This window comes from Manihot esculenta, chromosome 18 (genome assembly GCF_001659605.2).
Source record: "Manihot esculenta cultivar AM560-2 chromosome 18, M.esculenta_v8, whole genome shotgun sequence".
NCBI lineage: Eukaryota > Viridiplantae > Streptophyta > Magnoliopsida > Malpighiales > Euphorbiaceae > Manihot > Manihot esculenta.
The window spans coordinates 10,433,122-10,448,439 of record NC_035178.2 but is presented as its reverse complement, the minus strand read 5'-3'; the positions used below and the strand labels follow the sequence as shown (position 1 = coordinate 10,448,439).

The following is a 15,318-nucleotide window of genomic DNA, read 5'->3' as shown; positions in this document are numbered from 1 at the left end:
TATTAATATAAATTTATATTATATAAATTTATCTATATAATATATTTAATGATTAAAATTAATAAAAATTAATTAATAAATGTTTTCATATAATTATAAAAATTAAATAATAATTTCTCATTACAAATAATCAACTAGACAGTATAATGTGTCACAACATGTGGCAATAAAAATTAGAAATTAAAATTATAACAAAGCGACGTTTTGTTTTGTTTTATTTTTTAAAAATAAGCGAATACGTCCATGTCAGCTGCTTGCGACCAATCTAATTAAGCACACGTATGCGTGGCAGAAGATCGTCCACGCGTCGACGGCGTAGTTAAAATATTAGTAAGACTATGACACAATAGACACCACATCGTAAATTGATCAAAATACATGCCCGGAAACTCTGGAACCTGCCTCCGCAAGGTCTCATATTACTTGCAGCTCCTCAGCAACTTCACGGAGGAGGACAGAGACACTTAGGATAAAATATTCGTTGCTCTCTGTGTATTCATAAATCAGAAATGTAATTGCAGCACTTAATGTAATGCTATTTTTTAAGATTAATTTTTTATTATAATTTTATTAATTTGTTCAACAATTATTCATATTTTCACTAATTTTAGCAAACTTTTTATCATAGATATTTAATAATTTAATAACATATCTAATAATATTATTCCATTTATTTCATAATTTTAAATTTATTTAATTTTTTTATCAACCATTCAATTATACCATTTTTAATGTACAATGATAATATTAAAATTTATTAAAATAATAAAATCATTATTAGGACCAAAAGATAAAGTCTAATCTAATCCAAATTGACTTATTCACACTAAAAGCTTTTTAACTATCTTAGACTGCAAAATCATCCAAATACTAATATTAAGAAACTGAGTACATGCACAATCATCGAGAAGAGGGAGGCAGAGAGTGAAACCGTGAAGGAAAGAGCTGATTGAGTCATTGAGAAGGGGGAGACAAACACATTTTCGAGTGGTCTACGTCATCCATCTCTATTGCCACCGTGTTTAGCTAAAATATAAATAACACTTATCAGATCTAACTTGAATTTTCTGTTAGATGTTACTTTCAAAACTTTACATTTAAAAATAAATTATTTTGATTATATTTAATAAGTACTTTAAATATTAAATTATATTTTATATACTCATCTAAATATTATAAATAGTCGTAAGTAAATTATATTAATAATTTTATATTTTAATAAAATATGTGATATTTAATAAATAAATAATAATAATTTATTATTATTATTATTACACAAAGATACACAAAATAGAAAATATTAAAGACATACAACACGTTAAATAAAATGCATCAGATATATATATATATATATTATAAAGCAATATAAAAATTCCTCTGAGCATTTGAAGCTCTTAATTAAAATATATTAGTGAAAAAAAGTAGAATTTAAAATAAAATAAAATAAATAATCATAAAAGATATATTATTAACTTATGTTATAATTTACGGAGACTTAATAATTTAATTATAAATTATAAAATAATTAAATAATTTCTAATATTTTATTAATTAGATAAATTTTAATTCTCAATTGGCTGTTTGCTACTACTAAAATTATAATTTTCAAAAAATTATATTAAAATTAACTAAAAAAAATGAATATAACACTCAATAATAAATATAACACTCAATAAAGTCCGATACAACCATCATAGCTATTCATTACAAATCTTTCCCAAAACATATATAATTGATATTCATTAATTTTATATTTATTTTTTAAAATATTTCATATATTATGAACTAGACAATTTTTTTTGTCATTTTCAACTAAAATTCCAAAAATTTTTTATTTTAATTTATTTCATTTTTAATAATAATTATATTTAAATTTAATCAATAATTGAATTTATTTAACTATTATAGTTAGGAATGCGATGGATCGAATATTTTTGGATACTCAATCTGACCAAATTTTAATAGGATGAATAATTATAATCAAATTTAAATTTAAAAAATTATATCAGATTCGAATTTTATTTATAATATTACAGCTACTTCTTGCGTGTATATGCATATATAACCTCTTTCTGTTTTTTCTAAAATAATATTTCATAAGAAAACAATTAAATAAATTTATTTAAATCTGTCTCCCCGTGGACCGTTTGAGTAAATCCAGTCATCAATTTCAATGTTTATCCATGAGTTAAAGTTATGATAAAATGAAATGGTTTTCATAAAAATTAAGAAATTTTCATTTTTCTAAATAAAAAAAATTAATAATTCAATTTATATTTTTATTTTGGTCTTTCTTTTTCATTAATTAGAAATTGAATTCAATCATATATGCCTATTATTTAATGAAAAAACGGAAGCAATGACTTATAGCTCGACCCATTTCATGAGTGAATGAAGCATGGTTTGGATTGAGGTGGACAAGTGATGGAGTTTCCATGATTTTGACAACTCCACAGTTGAACCAATCTTTCTAATTTTGTTTTATATTTGATTTGAATAAGTTTTGATGAGATGGATTATACTTATTTTGTCATTAAATGGTCATTACCAATTTAAATTTGAGAAATACACTTGATGGACTAAATAGTATAATAAAAAATACGATAATGATTAATGTGGATATTAGTTTCACGGAAGGAGCAAAAGATCAAATAAAAAAATATATAAATAATTTAAAATAAAAAATAAAAATTATATAAATCAATATTGAAAAACATTCTCTTCCTATGATTCCAGTCAGAAGTTAGAGAGCCACACTAACATCATACTAGGATGATCCATGCAAAATCGTTAGATAGCCATAATTACTCTAAATTCTAGCATCTTGAGCTCCATTAAAAACTAACTTCATGATCCATTTTGAATCTCCTTTCAACATGTTACGAGCCATCACAATTACACTTAAAAATAAGATTTTAAAAATGAAAAATTCAATTAAGATAATAAGTAATTACATCTTCTAGATTCGTTGGATTCTGATAACGTGAACAAAATCAATAACATTATCTATATTAGTTTTGAGAGCAAAACATTCAGAGTATTTAATTAATATAATCAAAAAAAATTATTACAGGTGTTATCTCAATTCTGTTTAGCATACCAACTAACAAACATGCGAATAGACAAATTAGGATTGTGGGGCAATCCTCTGTGTTATAGTGCAATAAGATGGAGCCATCAGCCCAAATGTGGACAATGTAGATTAGTATGAGAAATATATATATATATATATATATATATATATCTTACCAATGTAATATAATGGGTCGAGTGTGGATATCATTAAGGAATGTATATATATCTTATCAATATAGTATGATGTCTCATGCATTACTGTGATTGCAACCCAAAATATATGCCATTAAGGAATATATATATATATATATATATATATATATATATATATATATATATATATATATATATCTTACCAATATAATAAGGTGAATCAAGCGTGTATTAGTCTAATTACAATTCAGAACAGATGTCATTAAGGAATTTATATATATATATATTCCACCAATGTAGTAAACGAAGCATTCTTTATTCTTATTCTCTTTTAATTTTCTATTTCATCCACATATTTTATTCTCCTCAATTCTAACTCAATTGTGGTTTGTATAAAACATTTTCATTTGCTCTAGTGCTTCATTTTTTGTTTGTGTTACTTCTCTGTATTGATTGTTATTTTTGTGCTGGTATTTTTTAAAAAAATTTTCTTATAATTTTTTTTTGTACTAATTTATTGTAGTTGAGTGTATGATTTTTATCCCTTACTTCTATCTTTTCATTAAAATTCTCTTTGCTTATTTTTCTTTAAAAAAGACTATTGCATTACCTTTTGATTTATTAAGGGGATCTTATTTGCTTACTCAAATTTATAACTTTTTTAGTTGGTAACGTTAATTAATTATTAATTAACATTATTGTTAAGCTGAAGATTAATTTATTGTAACTATTGTTAAGCTAAAAATTAATTTATTATGTCAGAGACTTTAACATGATGAGACTTTTTTTTTCTTGTTAGTAAAATTCTTCCATATTTCTTCTCTATAAATATTGCTTTTATATGATTTTATATTATCATTTTATAGAAAACATAATCCTATAAAGATTTTATTAGAAGGCTAATTTTACAATTATTTTTATAAAATAATGGTAAGCGATTGTAACATTAATTTTCTTAAATAATTATTTTAAATTAAAAATAAATCATTTAATTAATGTTGTATCAACACAAGCTATAATAATAATAATATAGATTATAGAAAAGAAAATTTTAATAATTAATAAAATATTAATTAATTGATTTTTTAACTATACTGATCTCAACAAAATGGATTAGAATTGACAATTGTGCTCATAATATTTAAATTATTTAGTGAGTAATTAAGATAAAACTTTTGTAATTTTATTTATTTAATTATATATGAGTATAATATAAATTTTATTTATTTTTTTGTAACAGAAGCTATAACACAATTTGTCAGTATTTGTACTTTTATATATGTATAATTATTTATTTTTATTTTATTTTTAAATATTGTCTACTAATAATTATTTATTATTTACATTTATTTATATTCTAAATGCATATACATGTCAAATTAATAAAATTAAAAAAGATAAAACTATAAAAAATATAGAAGAAACTCCATGTATGACACTTGTTTGTATGGTATGTATATTTTTTTCTCGGTACTAAGAATTATTTTCTTTATTAATCCATTTATATTTTGAAAATCCTTACTTTTTTTAATAATTATTATGATTTTATTTACATTTTATAGGTATGAATTATTTACTAAAACCGTAGGATAATGTCATTTTTCTCTTTATTATTTTAATCAATTAAAAAATATATTGTAATCAGATTTTATTTATTTACATATCTCATATAATTCATACATATATAATATAAACGAAACTATAACAATTATTAAAAGAGTAAAAATTTCCAAAACATAAATGGATCAATAAAAAAAATAATTCTTAAAAAGTGAAATAACACCAAGAAAAAATATATACCATACCAAACAACAAGCTAGTATTCAATGCACAAAGAAATTGTAAGGCAAGTGTCATATATCAAATTCCTTACATATTTTTTATAATTATCTCTCTTCTGATTTTATTAATTTGACATCTATCAATGCATAAGTTTAGAGTACAAATAATTATAAATAATAAATAATTATTAGTAAATGTATATGAATATTTAAAAATAAAGTAAAAATAAATAGTTTTTTTTTTCTTTTGAATCAAATAAATAGTTATCCATACATAAAAGCAATAACAAAGTGTGATATAGTTCGTATTTAAAAAGAATAAATAAAAATTATATTATAATTATATAAATAAAATCACAAAAATTTTATTTTAATTACTCATCAAATAATCTAAATACTATGAACCAATTACCAATTCTAAATCCATTTTGATGAGATCTGGATAGTTAAAAAAAATCTATTAATTACTATTTTATTAATCATTAAAGAAAATCTTTGCTATGACCAACATTATTATCATAACATGCGAAATTAACTAAATAATTTATTTTTAATTTAAAATAATTATTGTAAGAAAATTAATATTACAACTACACATTATTTTATAAAAATAATTGTAATAGCATTATGTTCTCTATGAAATGACAATGTAAAATCATATAAAGGCAAGACGTGGATGAAATCTTGGTTTTGTTAAGAAGAATATTTATAGAGAAGAAAATATGAAAGAATACCAAGAAGAAAAAAAAAAAGTCTCATCAAGTATTTGACATAATAAATTAATTTTTAGCTTAACAATAGTTATAATAAATCAATCTTCAGTTTAACAGTAATTTTAATAAATTAACGTTATCAACTAAGAAAGTTATAAACTTAATTTGATTTAATTTGGAGTAAGCAAATGAGATCCCTTTAATAAATCAAAAGGTAATACAATAACTTTTCTTCTAAAGACAAATAAACAAATAGAATTTTAATGAAAAGATGAAAGCCAAGGGATGAAAATCATACTCAACTATAGAGAAGTCCAACCAAGATAAATCAATACAAAAAAATTTATAAGAAAAACTCTTTAGAAAATACCAGCACAAAAATAATAAACAATCAATACAGAAAAGTAACACAAACAAAACATAAAGCACCAAAGCAAATGAAAATGTTTTATACAAACCACAATTGAGTTAGAATTAAGGAGAATAAAATATGGGGATGAAATATGAAATGAAAAGAGAATAAGAGAAAGGCAGAAGGCTTCATTTACTATATTGGTGAAATATATATATATATATATATATATTCCTTAATGACATTTGTTCTGGATTGCAATCAGACTAATACACCGTACTATATTGGTAAGATAAATATATATAGATTCTTTAATAACATCTGATCACATTAATCCACACTCAACCCACCATAACATATTACATTGGTAATATATACATATTACCATATATATATATATGACATGTGTTCTGGATTGCAATCACAATAATGCATACTCAACTCACCATACTATACTGGTAAGATATATATATTTATAGATTTTTTAACGAAACTGTTCACACTAATCCACACTCAATCCACCATACTACATTGGTAAGATATATATAGACATTCCTTAATAACATCTTTTCACACTAATCCACAATATAAACATTACTCAATCCACCATACTTATACTACATTGGTAAGATATATATATATAAACATTCCTCAATAACATCTGTTCAAACTAATCCACGTTCAACCCACCATACTATACTTAAGACATATATATATATATATATATATATATATATATATATATATATATATATATACTATACTACATTGGTGTAAGACATATATACATATATAGACATTCATTAGTAGACATTTCTTAATGACATCTAATCACATTAATCCACGCTTAACCACCATACTAAATTGGTAATATATATATATATATATATATATATATATATATAGACATTACTTAGTAATGTCTGTTCACACTAATTCACACTCAACCCACCATACTACGTTGGTAAGATATAAGATATATATATACAGAGATTCCTTAATGACATATGTTCATACTAATCTACACCGTCCCCACTTGGCCTAATGGCTCCATCTTATTACACTATACCCGCCAATTTGTCTATTCGCATACTTGTTAGTTGGTATTGCTAAACAAAATTGAGATAACACCTGTAATCATTTTTCTTGATTATATTAATTGAATACTCAGAATGTTTTGCTCTCAAAACTAATATAGATAATTTTATTGATTTTGTTCACGTTATCAGAACCCAAGGAATCTTGTAGATGTAATTATTGATTATCTTAATTGAATTTTCCATTCTCAAAATCTTATTTCTAAATCTTATTTCTAAGTGTAATTGTGATGGCTCGTAACATGTTGGAAGGAGATTCAAAAATGAATCATGAAGCTAGTTTTCAATGGAGCTCAAGATGCTAGAGTTTAGAGTAACTATGACTATCTGACGATCTTGCAGAGCTTGGATCATCCTGGTATGGTGTTGGTGTGGCTCTCTAACCTCTCACTGGAATCATGGGAAGGGAATGTATATTGATTTATATAATATTTATTTTCTACTTTAAATAATTTATATATTTTTTTATCTGATTTTATTGCTCCTTTTGTGAAACTAATATCCACATTAATCATTATCATAATTTTTATTATACCATATAGTCCATCCAGTATATTTCTCAAATTTAAATTGGTAATGACCATTTAATGACAAAAAAAGTATAACCCATCTCATCAAAACTCATTCAAATCAAACATAAAATAAAATTAGAAAGATTGGTTCAACAGTGGAGTTGTCAAAATCATAAAAACTCCATCACTTGTCCACCTCAATCCAAACCATGCTTCATTCGCTGAGGAAATGGGTCGAGCTATGAGTCCTTGCTGCTGTTTTTTTATTAAATAATAGGCATATATAATTGAATTCAATTTCTAATTAGATCATTATGGGAAAAAGCTACCTCTTATCTTTATCCAATAACCAACGGAAAACACTAAGTTACTGCATTTGATTTTAAGCTATCCAACAGGATGGCAGCATGCTATATAGAAAATCACTAGGCTACAATTGATCGAAATCAAGGCTTGAGCTGCTTGTCATCCTTATTTTCTTAGCACGAGCTTGAACAAAAATTCCTACCCATTATGCTTAACATCCATACTTATGCTCATGTAATTCTTTTAGAAAAATTGCAGCTGCTTATGCTTTCTACAAGCTTTCAGGAATGAAGCCTTTCTATAGCCCTTCACATTATGTGAGATCTAAAAGACTACAAAGCAAGGGAAAACATAATTCTTACAGTAAAGTTGCCAATTACTTAACTGCAATGGAGACACGTGCCTTGATGACAAGAGGAAGTGACCTTTGAGGATCCATAATTTCCCGTAACAACCTTTTTAGCAGAAAGGGAATGTCTTGCATTCTCTGTGGATAAGAGGATACATGTTTCATAATCAGCTTCGAGCATCACACTTAAATAGCTACTTCATAATATATGTGAAAAAAGAATTCATAATATATGATAAAAAAAACCTATAAATTTGTGTGTGCTGTAATCTAACATCATTCTAAAATTAATCGGGAACTGGTCTAAATAGCGGTGAATGGAGAAAAAGGATTCAAATAATCAACCTCAACTAATTTGGAAGTAAGGCTTGGTGGTTGTTGTTACTGTATGATCTAATATCACCAATCAGCCCTGTTCTTCTCCACCCTTTTTCTACTTCTATTGCTATTTGTGCATGTGTGCGTGTGTCTGTGTTTGAGATAACTCCCAACTTCATAACTAGCTGTCCAAGGAAGAAGACAATGCCGAAAACTCCAACTACTTGGTTCTGTTGGACAAAATTTTAACCATAAAAATCAATTATAAATGGACAAGACATTTGAGAAAAAAAATACAAGAAAAACATAAAAAAACATTCATAGTAAGCACAGGGGAATTATTATATGAACAAGGTCAGGTCCACAAAATAAATCAAAATACAGTCTAAACTTGATTTTGTTACTTTCTACAATTGGCATCTCAAACTATTTGTAAAGCTCCAAAATGGTTTTGCATATCAATGAAATGATAAATGCAATAAGTAACATTGATATCAATAGACAACTAGACATCAATTTCCTCACCAAAGCCAAACTTTACCTCACCAACAAATTCAATGTAAAACTCTGTAAAGTTCCTACAAACGATTGAGGTTAAATCCCCACAACTGTGCAATTTTTGTTATTAACAGCAAGACATTGCAAATCACAGTACCAACATATTCTGAGTGTTTTCGGACAAAGGTTATCCACAGATGAGAAAAGCAAAAAAAAGAAAAAGAAAAAGAAAATATAGTAGATGACAATGTAAATCATGCCTCCCTTGTCATCAACATACTGAAAAAAAATCTAAATGAAATAGTGCAAACTGAGACCACATAAAAATGAAGTGAAACAACAAATTTCTCTTTTTCAGCAAAGAAACCAGCAAATCCAATGTTTAGGAAAGCAACAATATTGCACAAAACTACTGCATGGAAAAATGGATGATAAAGTTGAATATGGACTGGATGGTTTAAAAGCAGGTAAATCTATATTTAATTCATAATATGGGAACTGTTTAGCCTGTATTGAGTGAGGAGATAAGGGGAAAAGAAAATAAACTATATGCATGACATACCCTTATTAGCATCAAAATTTATGTGTCAATCAAACTACAATTTTTGGTTGTTAAATCTTGATCATGTTCTGGTTATTTTCTCCAGGAAATAATAGCTAGATGATAACATGCTAGAGATATCACAACAAGTAAATGCACAAACCTGAAAGAGACCACTAGTTTGTCCACCAAAAAGACGATTATAAGCTTGAACCTTTTGCAAAATCTCAGCAACCTCAGGGTTATGATGCTCCCTTTGTGAAGTTTCACCAGGGACCAACAATGTAATTTGACGACGACATAGTGGGCATTTCCAAGGTTGAATTGCAGATCCATGATGCCAAACAAGCATAATGCAATCACCTAAAAAGCATATGGAGGAAGTTGAAAAGAAGAAAAAAAAAAAGAAAAGAAAGGGAAGAGAGAGAGAGAGAGAGAGAGAGAGAGAGAGAGAGAAAGAACTACTTAACTACTTAAGAGTTGAATGATAGATTGAAAAAACATAGATTCATTCAAATATTATTTCAATATGCTTGCCAAACAAAGATAGACAAACTTTACACTTTGAGCTTAGTAGTAATAAGACCAAGGTTCTTCAGTCACATGCCGATGCCATCATAGAATTGCAATGAAACAAGTAAACGATATCCATGATAAAATTTACAATATTGTCATCTGCGATATTTACTCCTTCATTTTATATAATTAAACACAGCTGCTTCAAAAGGATAAAGCATAAGAAAACATAATTGGTCCTGCAATCTCTTACCCTCCTTTTGGCATGATTAATCTTGCAAGAAAAAAATTCAAATAAATTCTTGCAAAATTAAGCATAATTTTATTTCATTTGAAAATGAAGATTGTTATAAGTTAAAAAGGAAAGGAATTCTTCCATTACAAACGAGACAATTTTGATAGAAAGAATTGAATTGAATTAAATTCTTGTGAAATTTTTTATTCCAAACAGTGGGCTAAAATTTACATTAATGCAAAAAGAGAGAGAGAGAGAGAGAGAGAGAGAGAGAGAGAGAGAGAGAGAGAGAGAGAACTCATAGAATAAATTGGCATATTTTCATAAACAAGTGTGCATCCCTACCAGTAATCCAGTACTAAAAGAAAATTGAAGGGTTAATTTGAAGCTTCAACAAACAGGTTGAAACTAAGTGATTGTTGGAAAGAACCAAAATTTCAACAGGTACTTTGTTACACAGATGATGAATGAGCATAATATGTGAGCACATAACCTAATAACGAGCTCCAGATTCAAAATCAGACCCATGAAATGCTTCTAGAAAATGAGATTTTCTATTAATTAATGTCGATATCACATACAAATTTGAAATGATTTCCTAGTTTAGGAGAAGAATAAGCAGAATTCCAATTCGATATGAAGAAAGAAAAAATTTGTAATAGTTCATGCATTACTGTAGCAGAAAACTAGAAGAAGAAGAAAGGAAAAAATACCGCAAAACCAATGAGAGCAATTGGCCTGGCAGGGGACCCTGAAGCGTCCATGGCAAACAGAGCACCAATCGTTCGCCGGAGGCCCGTCCATCCCCTACTTTCTCGTATTCGTCCTTAATCCCGATCTATCCAGTTTCCAAGTATTCAATTTTCATTTCTACCTTCCTCTTGAAATCATTTTATAAGAAATATCATTTTTAAACGGTAAAATATTATTTATTTCGTGAATTGAGTATTATTAAAATAATAATAATTATAATAATAATTATTATTATAATTATAATAATAATAACGCCTATTGGCACAAGTACGTCCCAATTTTAGGAATTTTTGTATTTATAATTTAAATTTTTAATTTTAGATAAAAATTTTAATTTTAAATTATTATAATTATAATAATTTTTTAAATTAATTTTAATAATATTTAAATTAGTTTGATGTACTATTATTTTTATCATATGATAATTTAATTAATTTAAATTAAATTTTGATTAAAATTCTAAATTTTCATTTATTTAAAATTTTTATTTAAATACGTAAAAGTTAAATATTTTAATTATATAATTTAAACTTTTCACAGAATTTTTTAAATACGTTTAATTTTAATTAATTAAATTACTTATATAATAAAACTATTATATATAATATATTGTATAAGTTAATTTAAATATAATTAAAATTGATTTAAAAATTATTATAATTATAATAAATTTAAAAGTGAGATTTTTTTATTTAAAATTAAAAATTGAAATTATAAATATAAAAAATTATAAAATTAGAGTCTTTTTAAATTAATAAACCTGATAATAATAAAATGTTCGATTGTAAAAAAATTCAACATTTAGATTAAGATATAATGCTAAATATAATATTTTATTATTTTTAAATATAAATCAATTTTATAAAATGATATATTTAATTTTAAAAATAATAATAATAATAATTTCATGTAGATAAATTTTATTTTGTATCGATAATTATAAAGATTTTATAATGATATATTATTTTTAATTATTTTATATGTATAAATATTTTACCGTTTAGACCCTCACTTTTTATAATACATATAAATTGGTCCCTTTATTTTATTTTTCTTCCAATTTACCATTAATTACATAAAGATACCAATATTCCCTTGATTGTATTAATATATCATTATTTACTATAAAATACAATAATTATTTAATTATAAAATTTAATTAATGGACTATTTTACTAATAAAATAAAAACTTAAACATTTAATTGTTTCAAGTTAAGGACATTTTGATTTTACAATAAGAAACAGTAAATTGAAAAATTAAAAAAAAAAGTTTGGAGCAATTTGTATTATTATAAAAGTGATGAACTAAATAGTTTGGTTTTAAATCTAAAGGTGCTAAGTTGTAGGTTTACTAAACTTTATACAAATACTTAAAAATAAGAGCAGTAATTTATTTTTCTCCTTCCCATTGAAAAGTTTTAAATCGTTAACTTAATTTTAATACAAAAAATTTATAATAAAATTTAGATTTATCTAAGAAAATTAAATAAAAATTCAACATAATTTAAATTTTATTAAATTTATCAGAATAAAATTTCAATCTCCAAAACTTTCTTATACTATTATGATATAATTTTAATATATGTATTAATAAATTTTAATAAATAATATAATGTATTGTAAATTCAAATCAACATCTATCTATTTATAAAATTATGTATTTTAAGATTTTCTTAACTAATCTTAAAATCAGCTTAAATAATTAAAAATCATCTAATTTCAAATTTAAATGTAATTGAAAATAATTAAGAAATTTAAAGGCATTTTTTATAATGCCATTATTTCTCTCATTTTAGCTATCATTTACCCATCAAACAATGCCTTATTGCCATGTAGAAATGCATTTAGTTTCCTTTTTTATATGTTTATTTAATTTTTATTATATAAATGTAAAATTAATTGATTCAGATTGCATGAATCTTTCATATGTTTTCTATAATTTTTAATCAATTAAAGACACATTAAATGCTGACACAAATGAAAGGAAAATTATTTTCTTCGCTAATACTTGAAATACTACATCTAAAACCTTTGCTTTTGTGTTTTATAATTTTTTTTTTTGATAAGCAAGATTTTACTATATTTAAACTTTGAACTTAGAAATTACTAAATTTTTTTCATAATAGTATTCATAATCAATAACGACATAGCGATCAAAATAGTTATCAATTTATAATTAAACAACGACCAATTTGAACTCACTAGTAAATGATTCAATAGTGACGAATTTAGCACTAAATTTTCAGTTGTCTATTTTATTTAGACACTCAATTAACGGTCAATATTTGATCGCTAATTAGTCATTAAATAGTGATCAAAATGATTTTGAGTACTAAATAATTAGCGATAGGTCAAACACCGACCACTTTTTTGTGGTCGCCAATCGGTCACTATTTACGAATATCGACTACGATTAAAATTTTGATATTATTTTATAATTTTTTTATAGTGTAATATTATAGTTAAAAAAAAATTCAAATCAGGCCGGATAAAACTATAATTAAATTAAAATTGTTTTAAATCATATGTGCTTCCAAATCAAAATTACTTTTGGATTGGTATTGCTTTGAATCATAAAATTTGTTTTTGCCCAAAATCATATTTAGTTGTAGCTCTGTAATGTCTATATCTTCAGCTTTAGACTTTATATTTTCTTTGTCTCATCAGTCCCTATACTAGTTCTTCCAACCTTTTTCTTATAAAAATCATGTAAACAGAATTGATATCTTGTAATTAGTTTTTTCTTTTTAATAATAAAAGTAGAGTCTATATTACTAAATCATGAGTTAAAACATTCAAAAGTATAGCCGGAAAAGTGAAATTCTCAGCATCCAAAATTGATAAAGAAATAGTTGCCTAACAAATGCATGAGCATACTGATTTGCATTTTTCTAAACAAACACATGAAACGCATCATTGATCTTTAACCAACGTCTTCCCTTAACAGACTAAGAGAAGAAACATCTTGTATTGAGCTAGTTATGTACCTATTACATAGTTAGTATATTAAAAAATAATTTCATTTTAAATTCTTTCAAATAAAATTTAATTTATTTATTTAAAATAATATTTTTCAATGTTAATTTCCTGACTAGCTAGCAATGCATATTTTTCAACTTTTATTTCAAGTTTAGTAATACATACTAGTCCATTGATTTCTTGGCAATGTTTAGCTGAAATACAGATAATGCATATCAGAATTAAATTGATTTTGTGTTCAATATTCCTTTCAACGCTTTAAATTATATTTTTATTTAAAAATAAGCTACTTTAATTATATTTTTATAAATGCCCTGAATATTAAGTTATATTTTATATACTCATATTCTATATAGTCATGGCAATTTGCATTAACAGTTTTATATTTCAATAAAATATGTGGCATTTAATAAAAAAAAGAGTTAATTTTTAATTATTATAATAATTATTATCATTACTGCTATTAAATAGAAATACCTCTTGCTTACCTCTTCCTCTTCTTTCCATTTTCTTATCTCTTGCTGCTGGTGCTTCTTCTTTCCATTTTCTTTAAGAAATTAGCTCGGTGTTCAATAAAAATACCTCTGAGCATTTAATCCTCTGTCGATTCATATTAATTAAAATATCAATAAAATAAATGACATCATACATAAAAATAATTATTTTCTCTTTTAATTTTTTAAAAAAATCATAATTTCTCGAATGGTTTTATTTTGATAAGTTTAAAAGTGTGTTCCCATAGTTTGTGAAAATTTATAAAATAATCAATAAGTGTTTAATTATTTGCAAATTATTACATTAGCAAATCTTTATCATAATTTTGTTTTTAACAAAGTAGTGAATGACTTAATAAGTTAAAATATATTACTGAGAAAAGTAGAATTTAAAATAAAATAAAGTACTAAATGTCAATTTTTCCAAAAAAGTTCAATTCCAGAGGAGGGTTCCATTTGCCTCTTTCGCTCTCTGAGCGTCAATGCCCTTCCTTTGTTATACATCGTATTTATGATCATCTTTAATATATTTCAGTAGTAATACGATCCTTTTAGTATATTTCAATAAGACCAAACTGCGCTTAAATTTTTTGAAATCATTCAGTTTTCAGTGAACCCATTTTTCCATAAAAGTCCAATTCCAGA

At 24.7% G+C, this 15,318-nt stretch overlaps 1 protein-coding gene across 2 annotated transcripts; it reads right to left on the bottom strand.

Annotated features, from left to right (window-relative positions):
* Positions 1–734: 734 nt before the first annotated feature.
* Positions 735–11,342, bottom strand: LOC110605945 (E3 ubiquitin-protein ligase RNF170). 2 transcript variants are annotated; one of them, XM_021744637.2, is made up of 4 exons: positions 11,160–11,342; positions 9,859–10,058; positions 8,375–8,476; positions 735–1,026 (listed from the first exon to the last, which is right to left on the bottom strand). In XM_021744637.2, exons 1-4 carry the CDS (start codon positions 11,248–11,250, stop codon positions 955–957), a joined length of 465 nt encoding a protein of 154 aa, XP_021600329.1. In that variant the 5' UTR covers positions 11,251–11,342; the 3' UTR covers positions 735–954. The 2 variants fall into 2 exon arrangements, with proteins under 2 accessions (XP_021600329.1, XP_021600328.1); XM_021744636.2 differs by lacking the exon at positions 735–1,026 and adding an exon at positions 8,684–8,886 and having other exon boundaries at positions 7,796–8,476; positions 11,160–11,338.
* Positions 11,343–15,318: the final 3,976 nt, after the last annotated feature.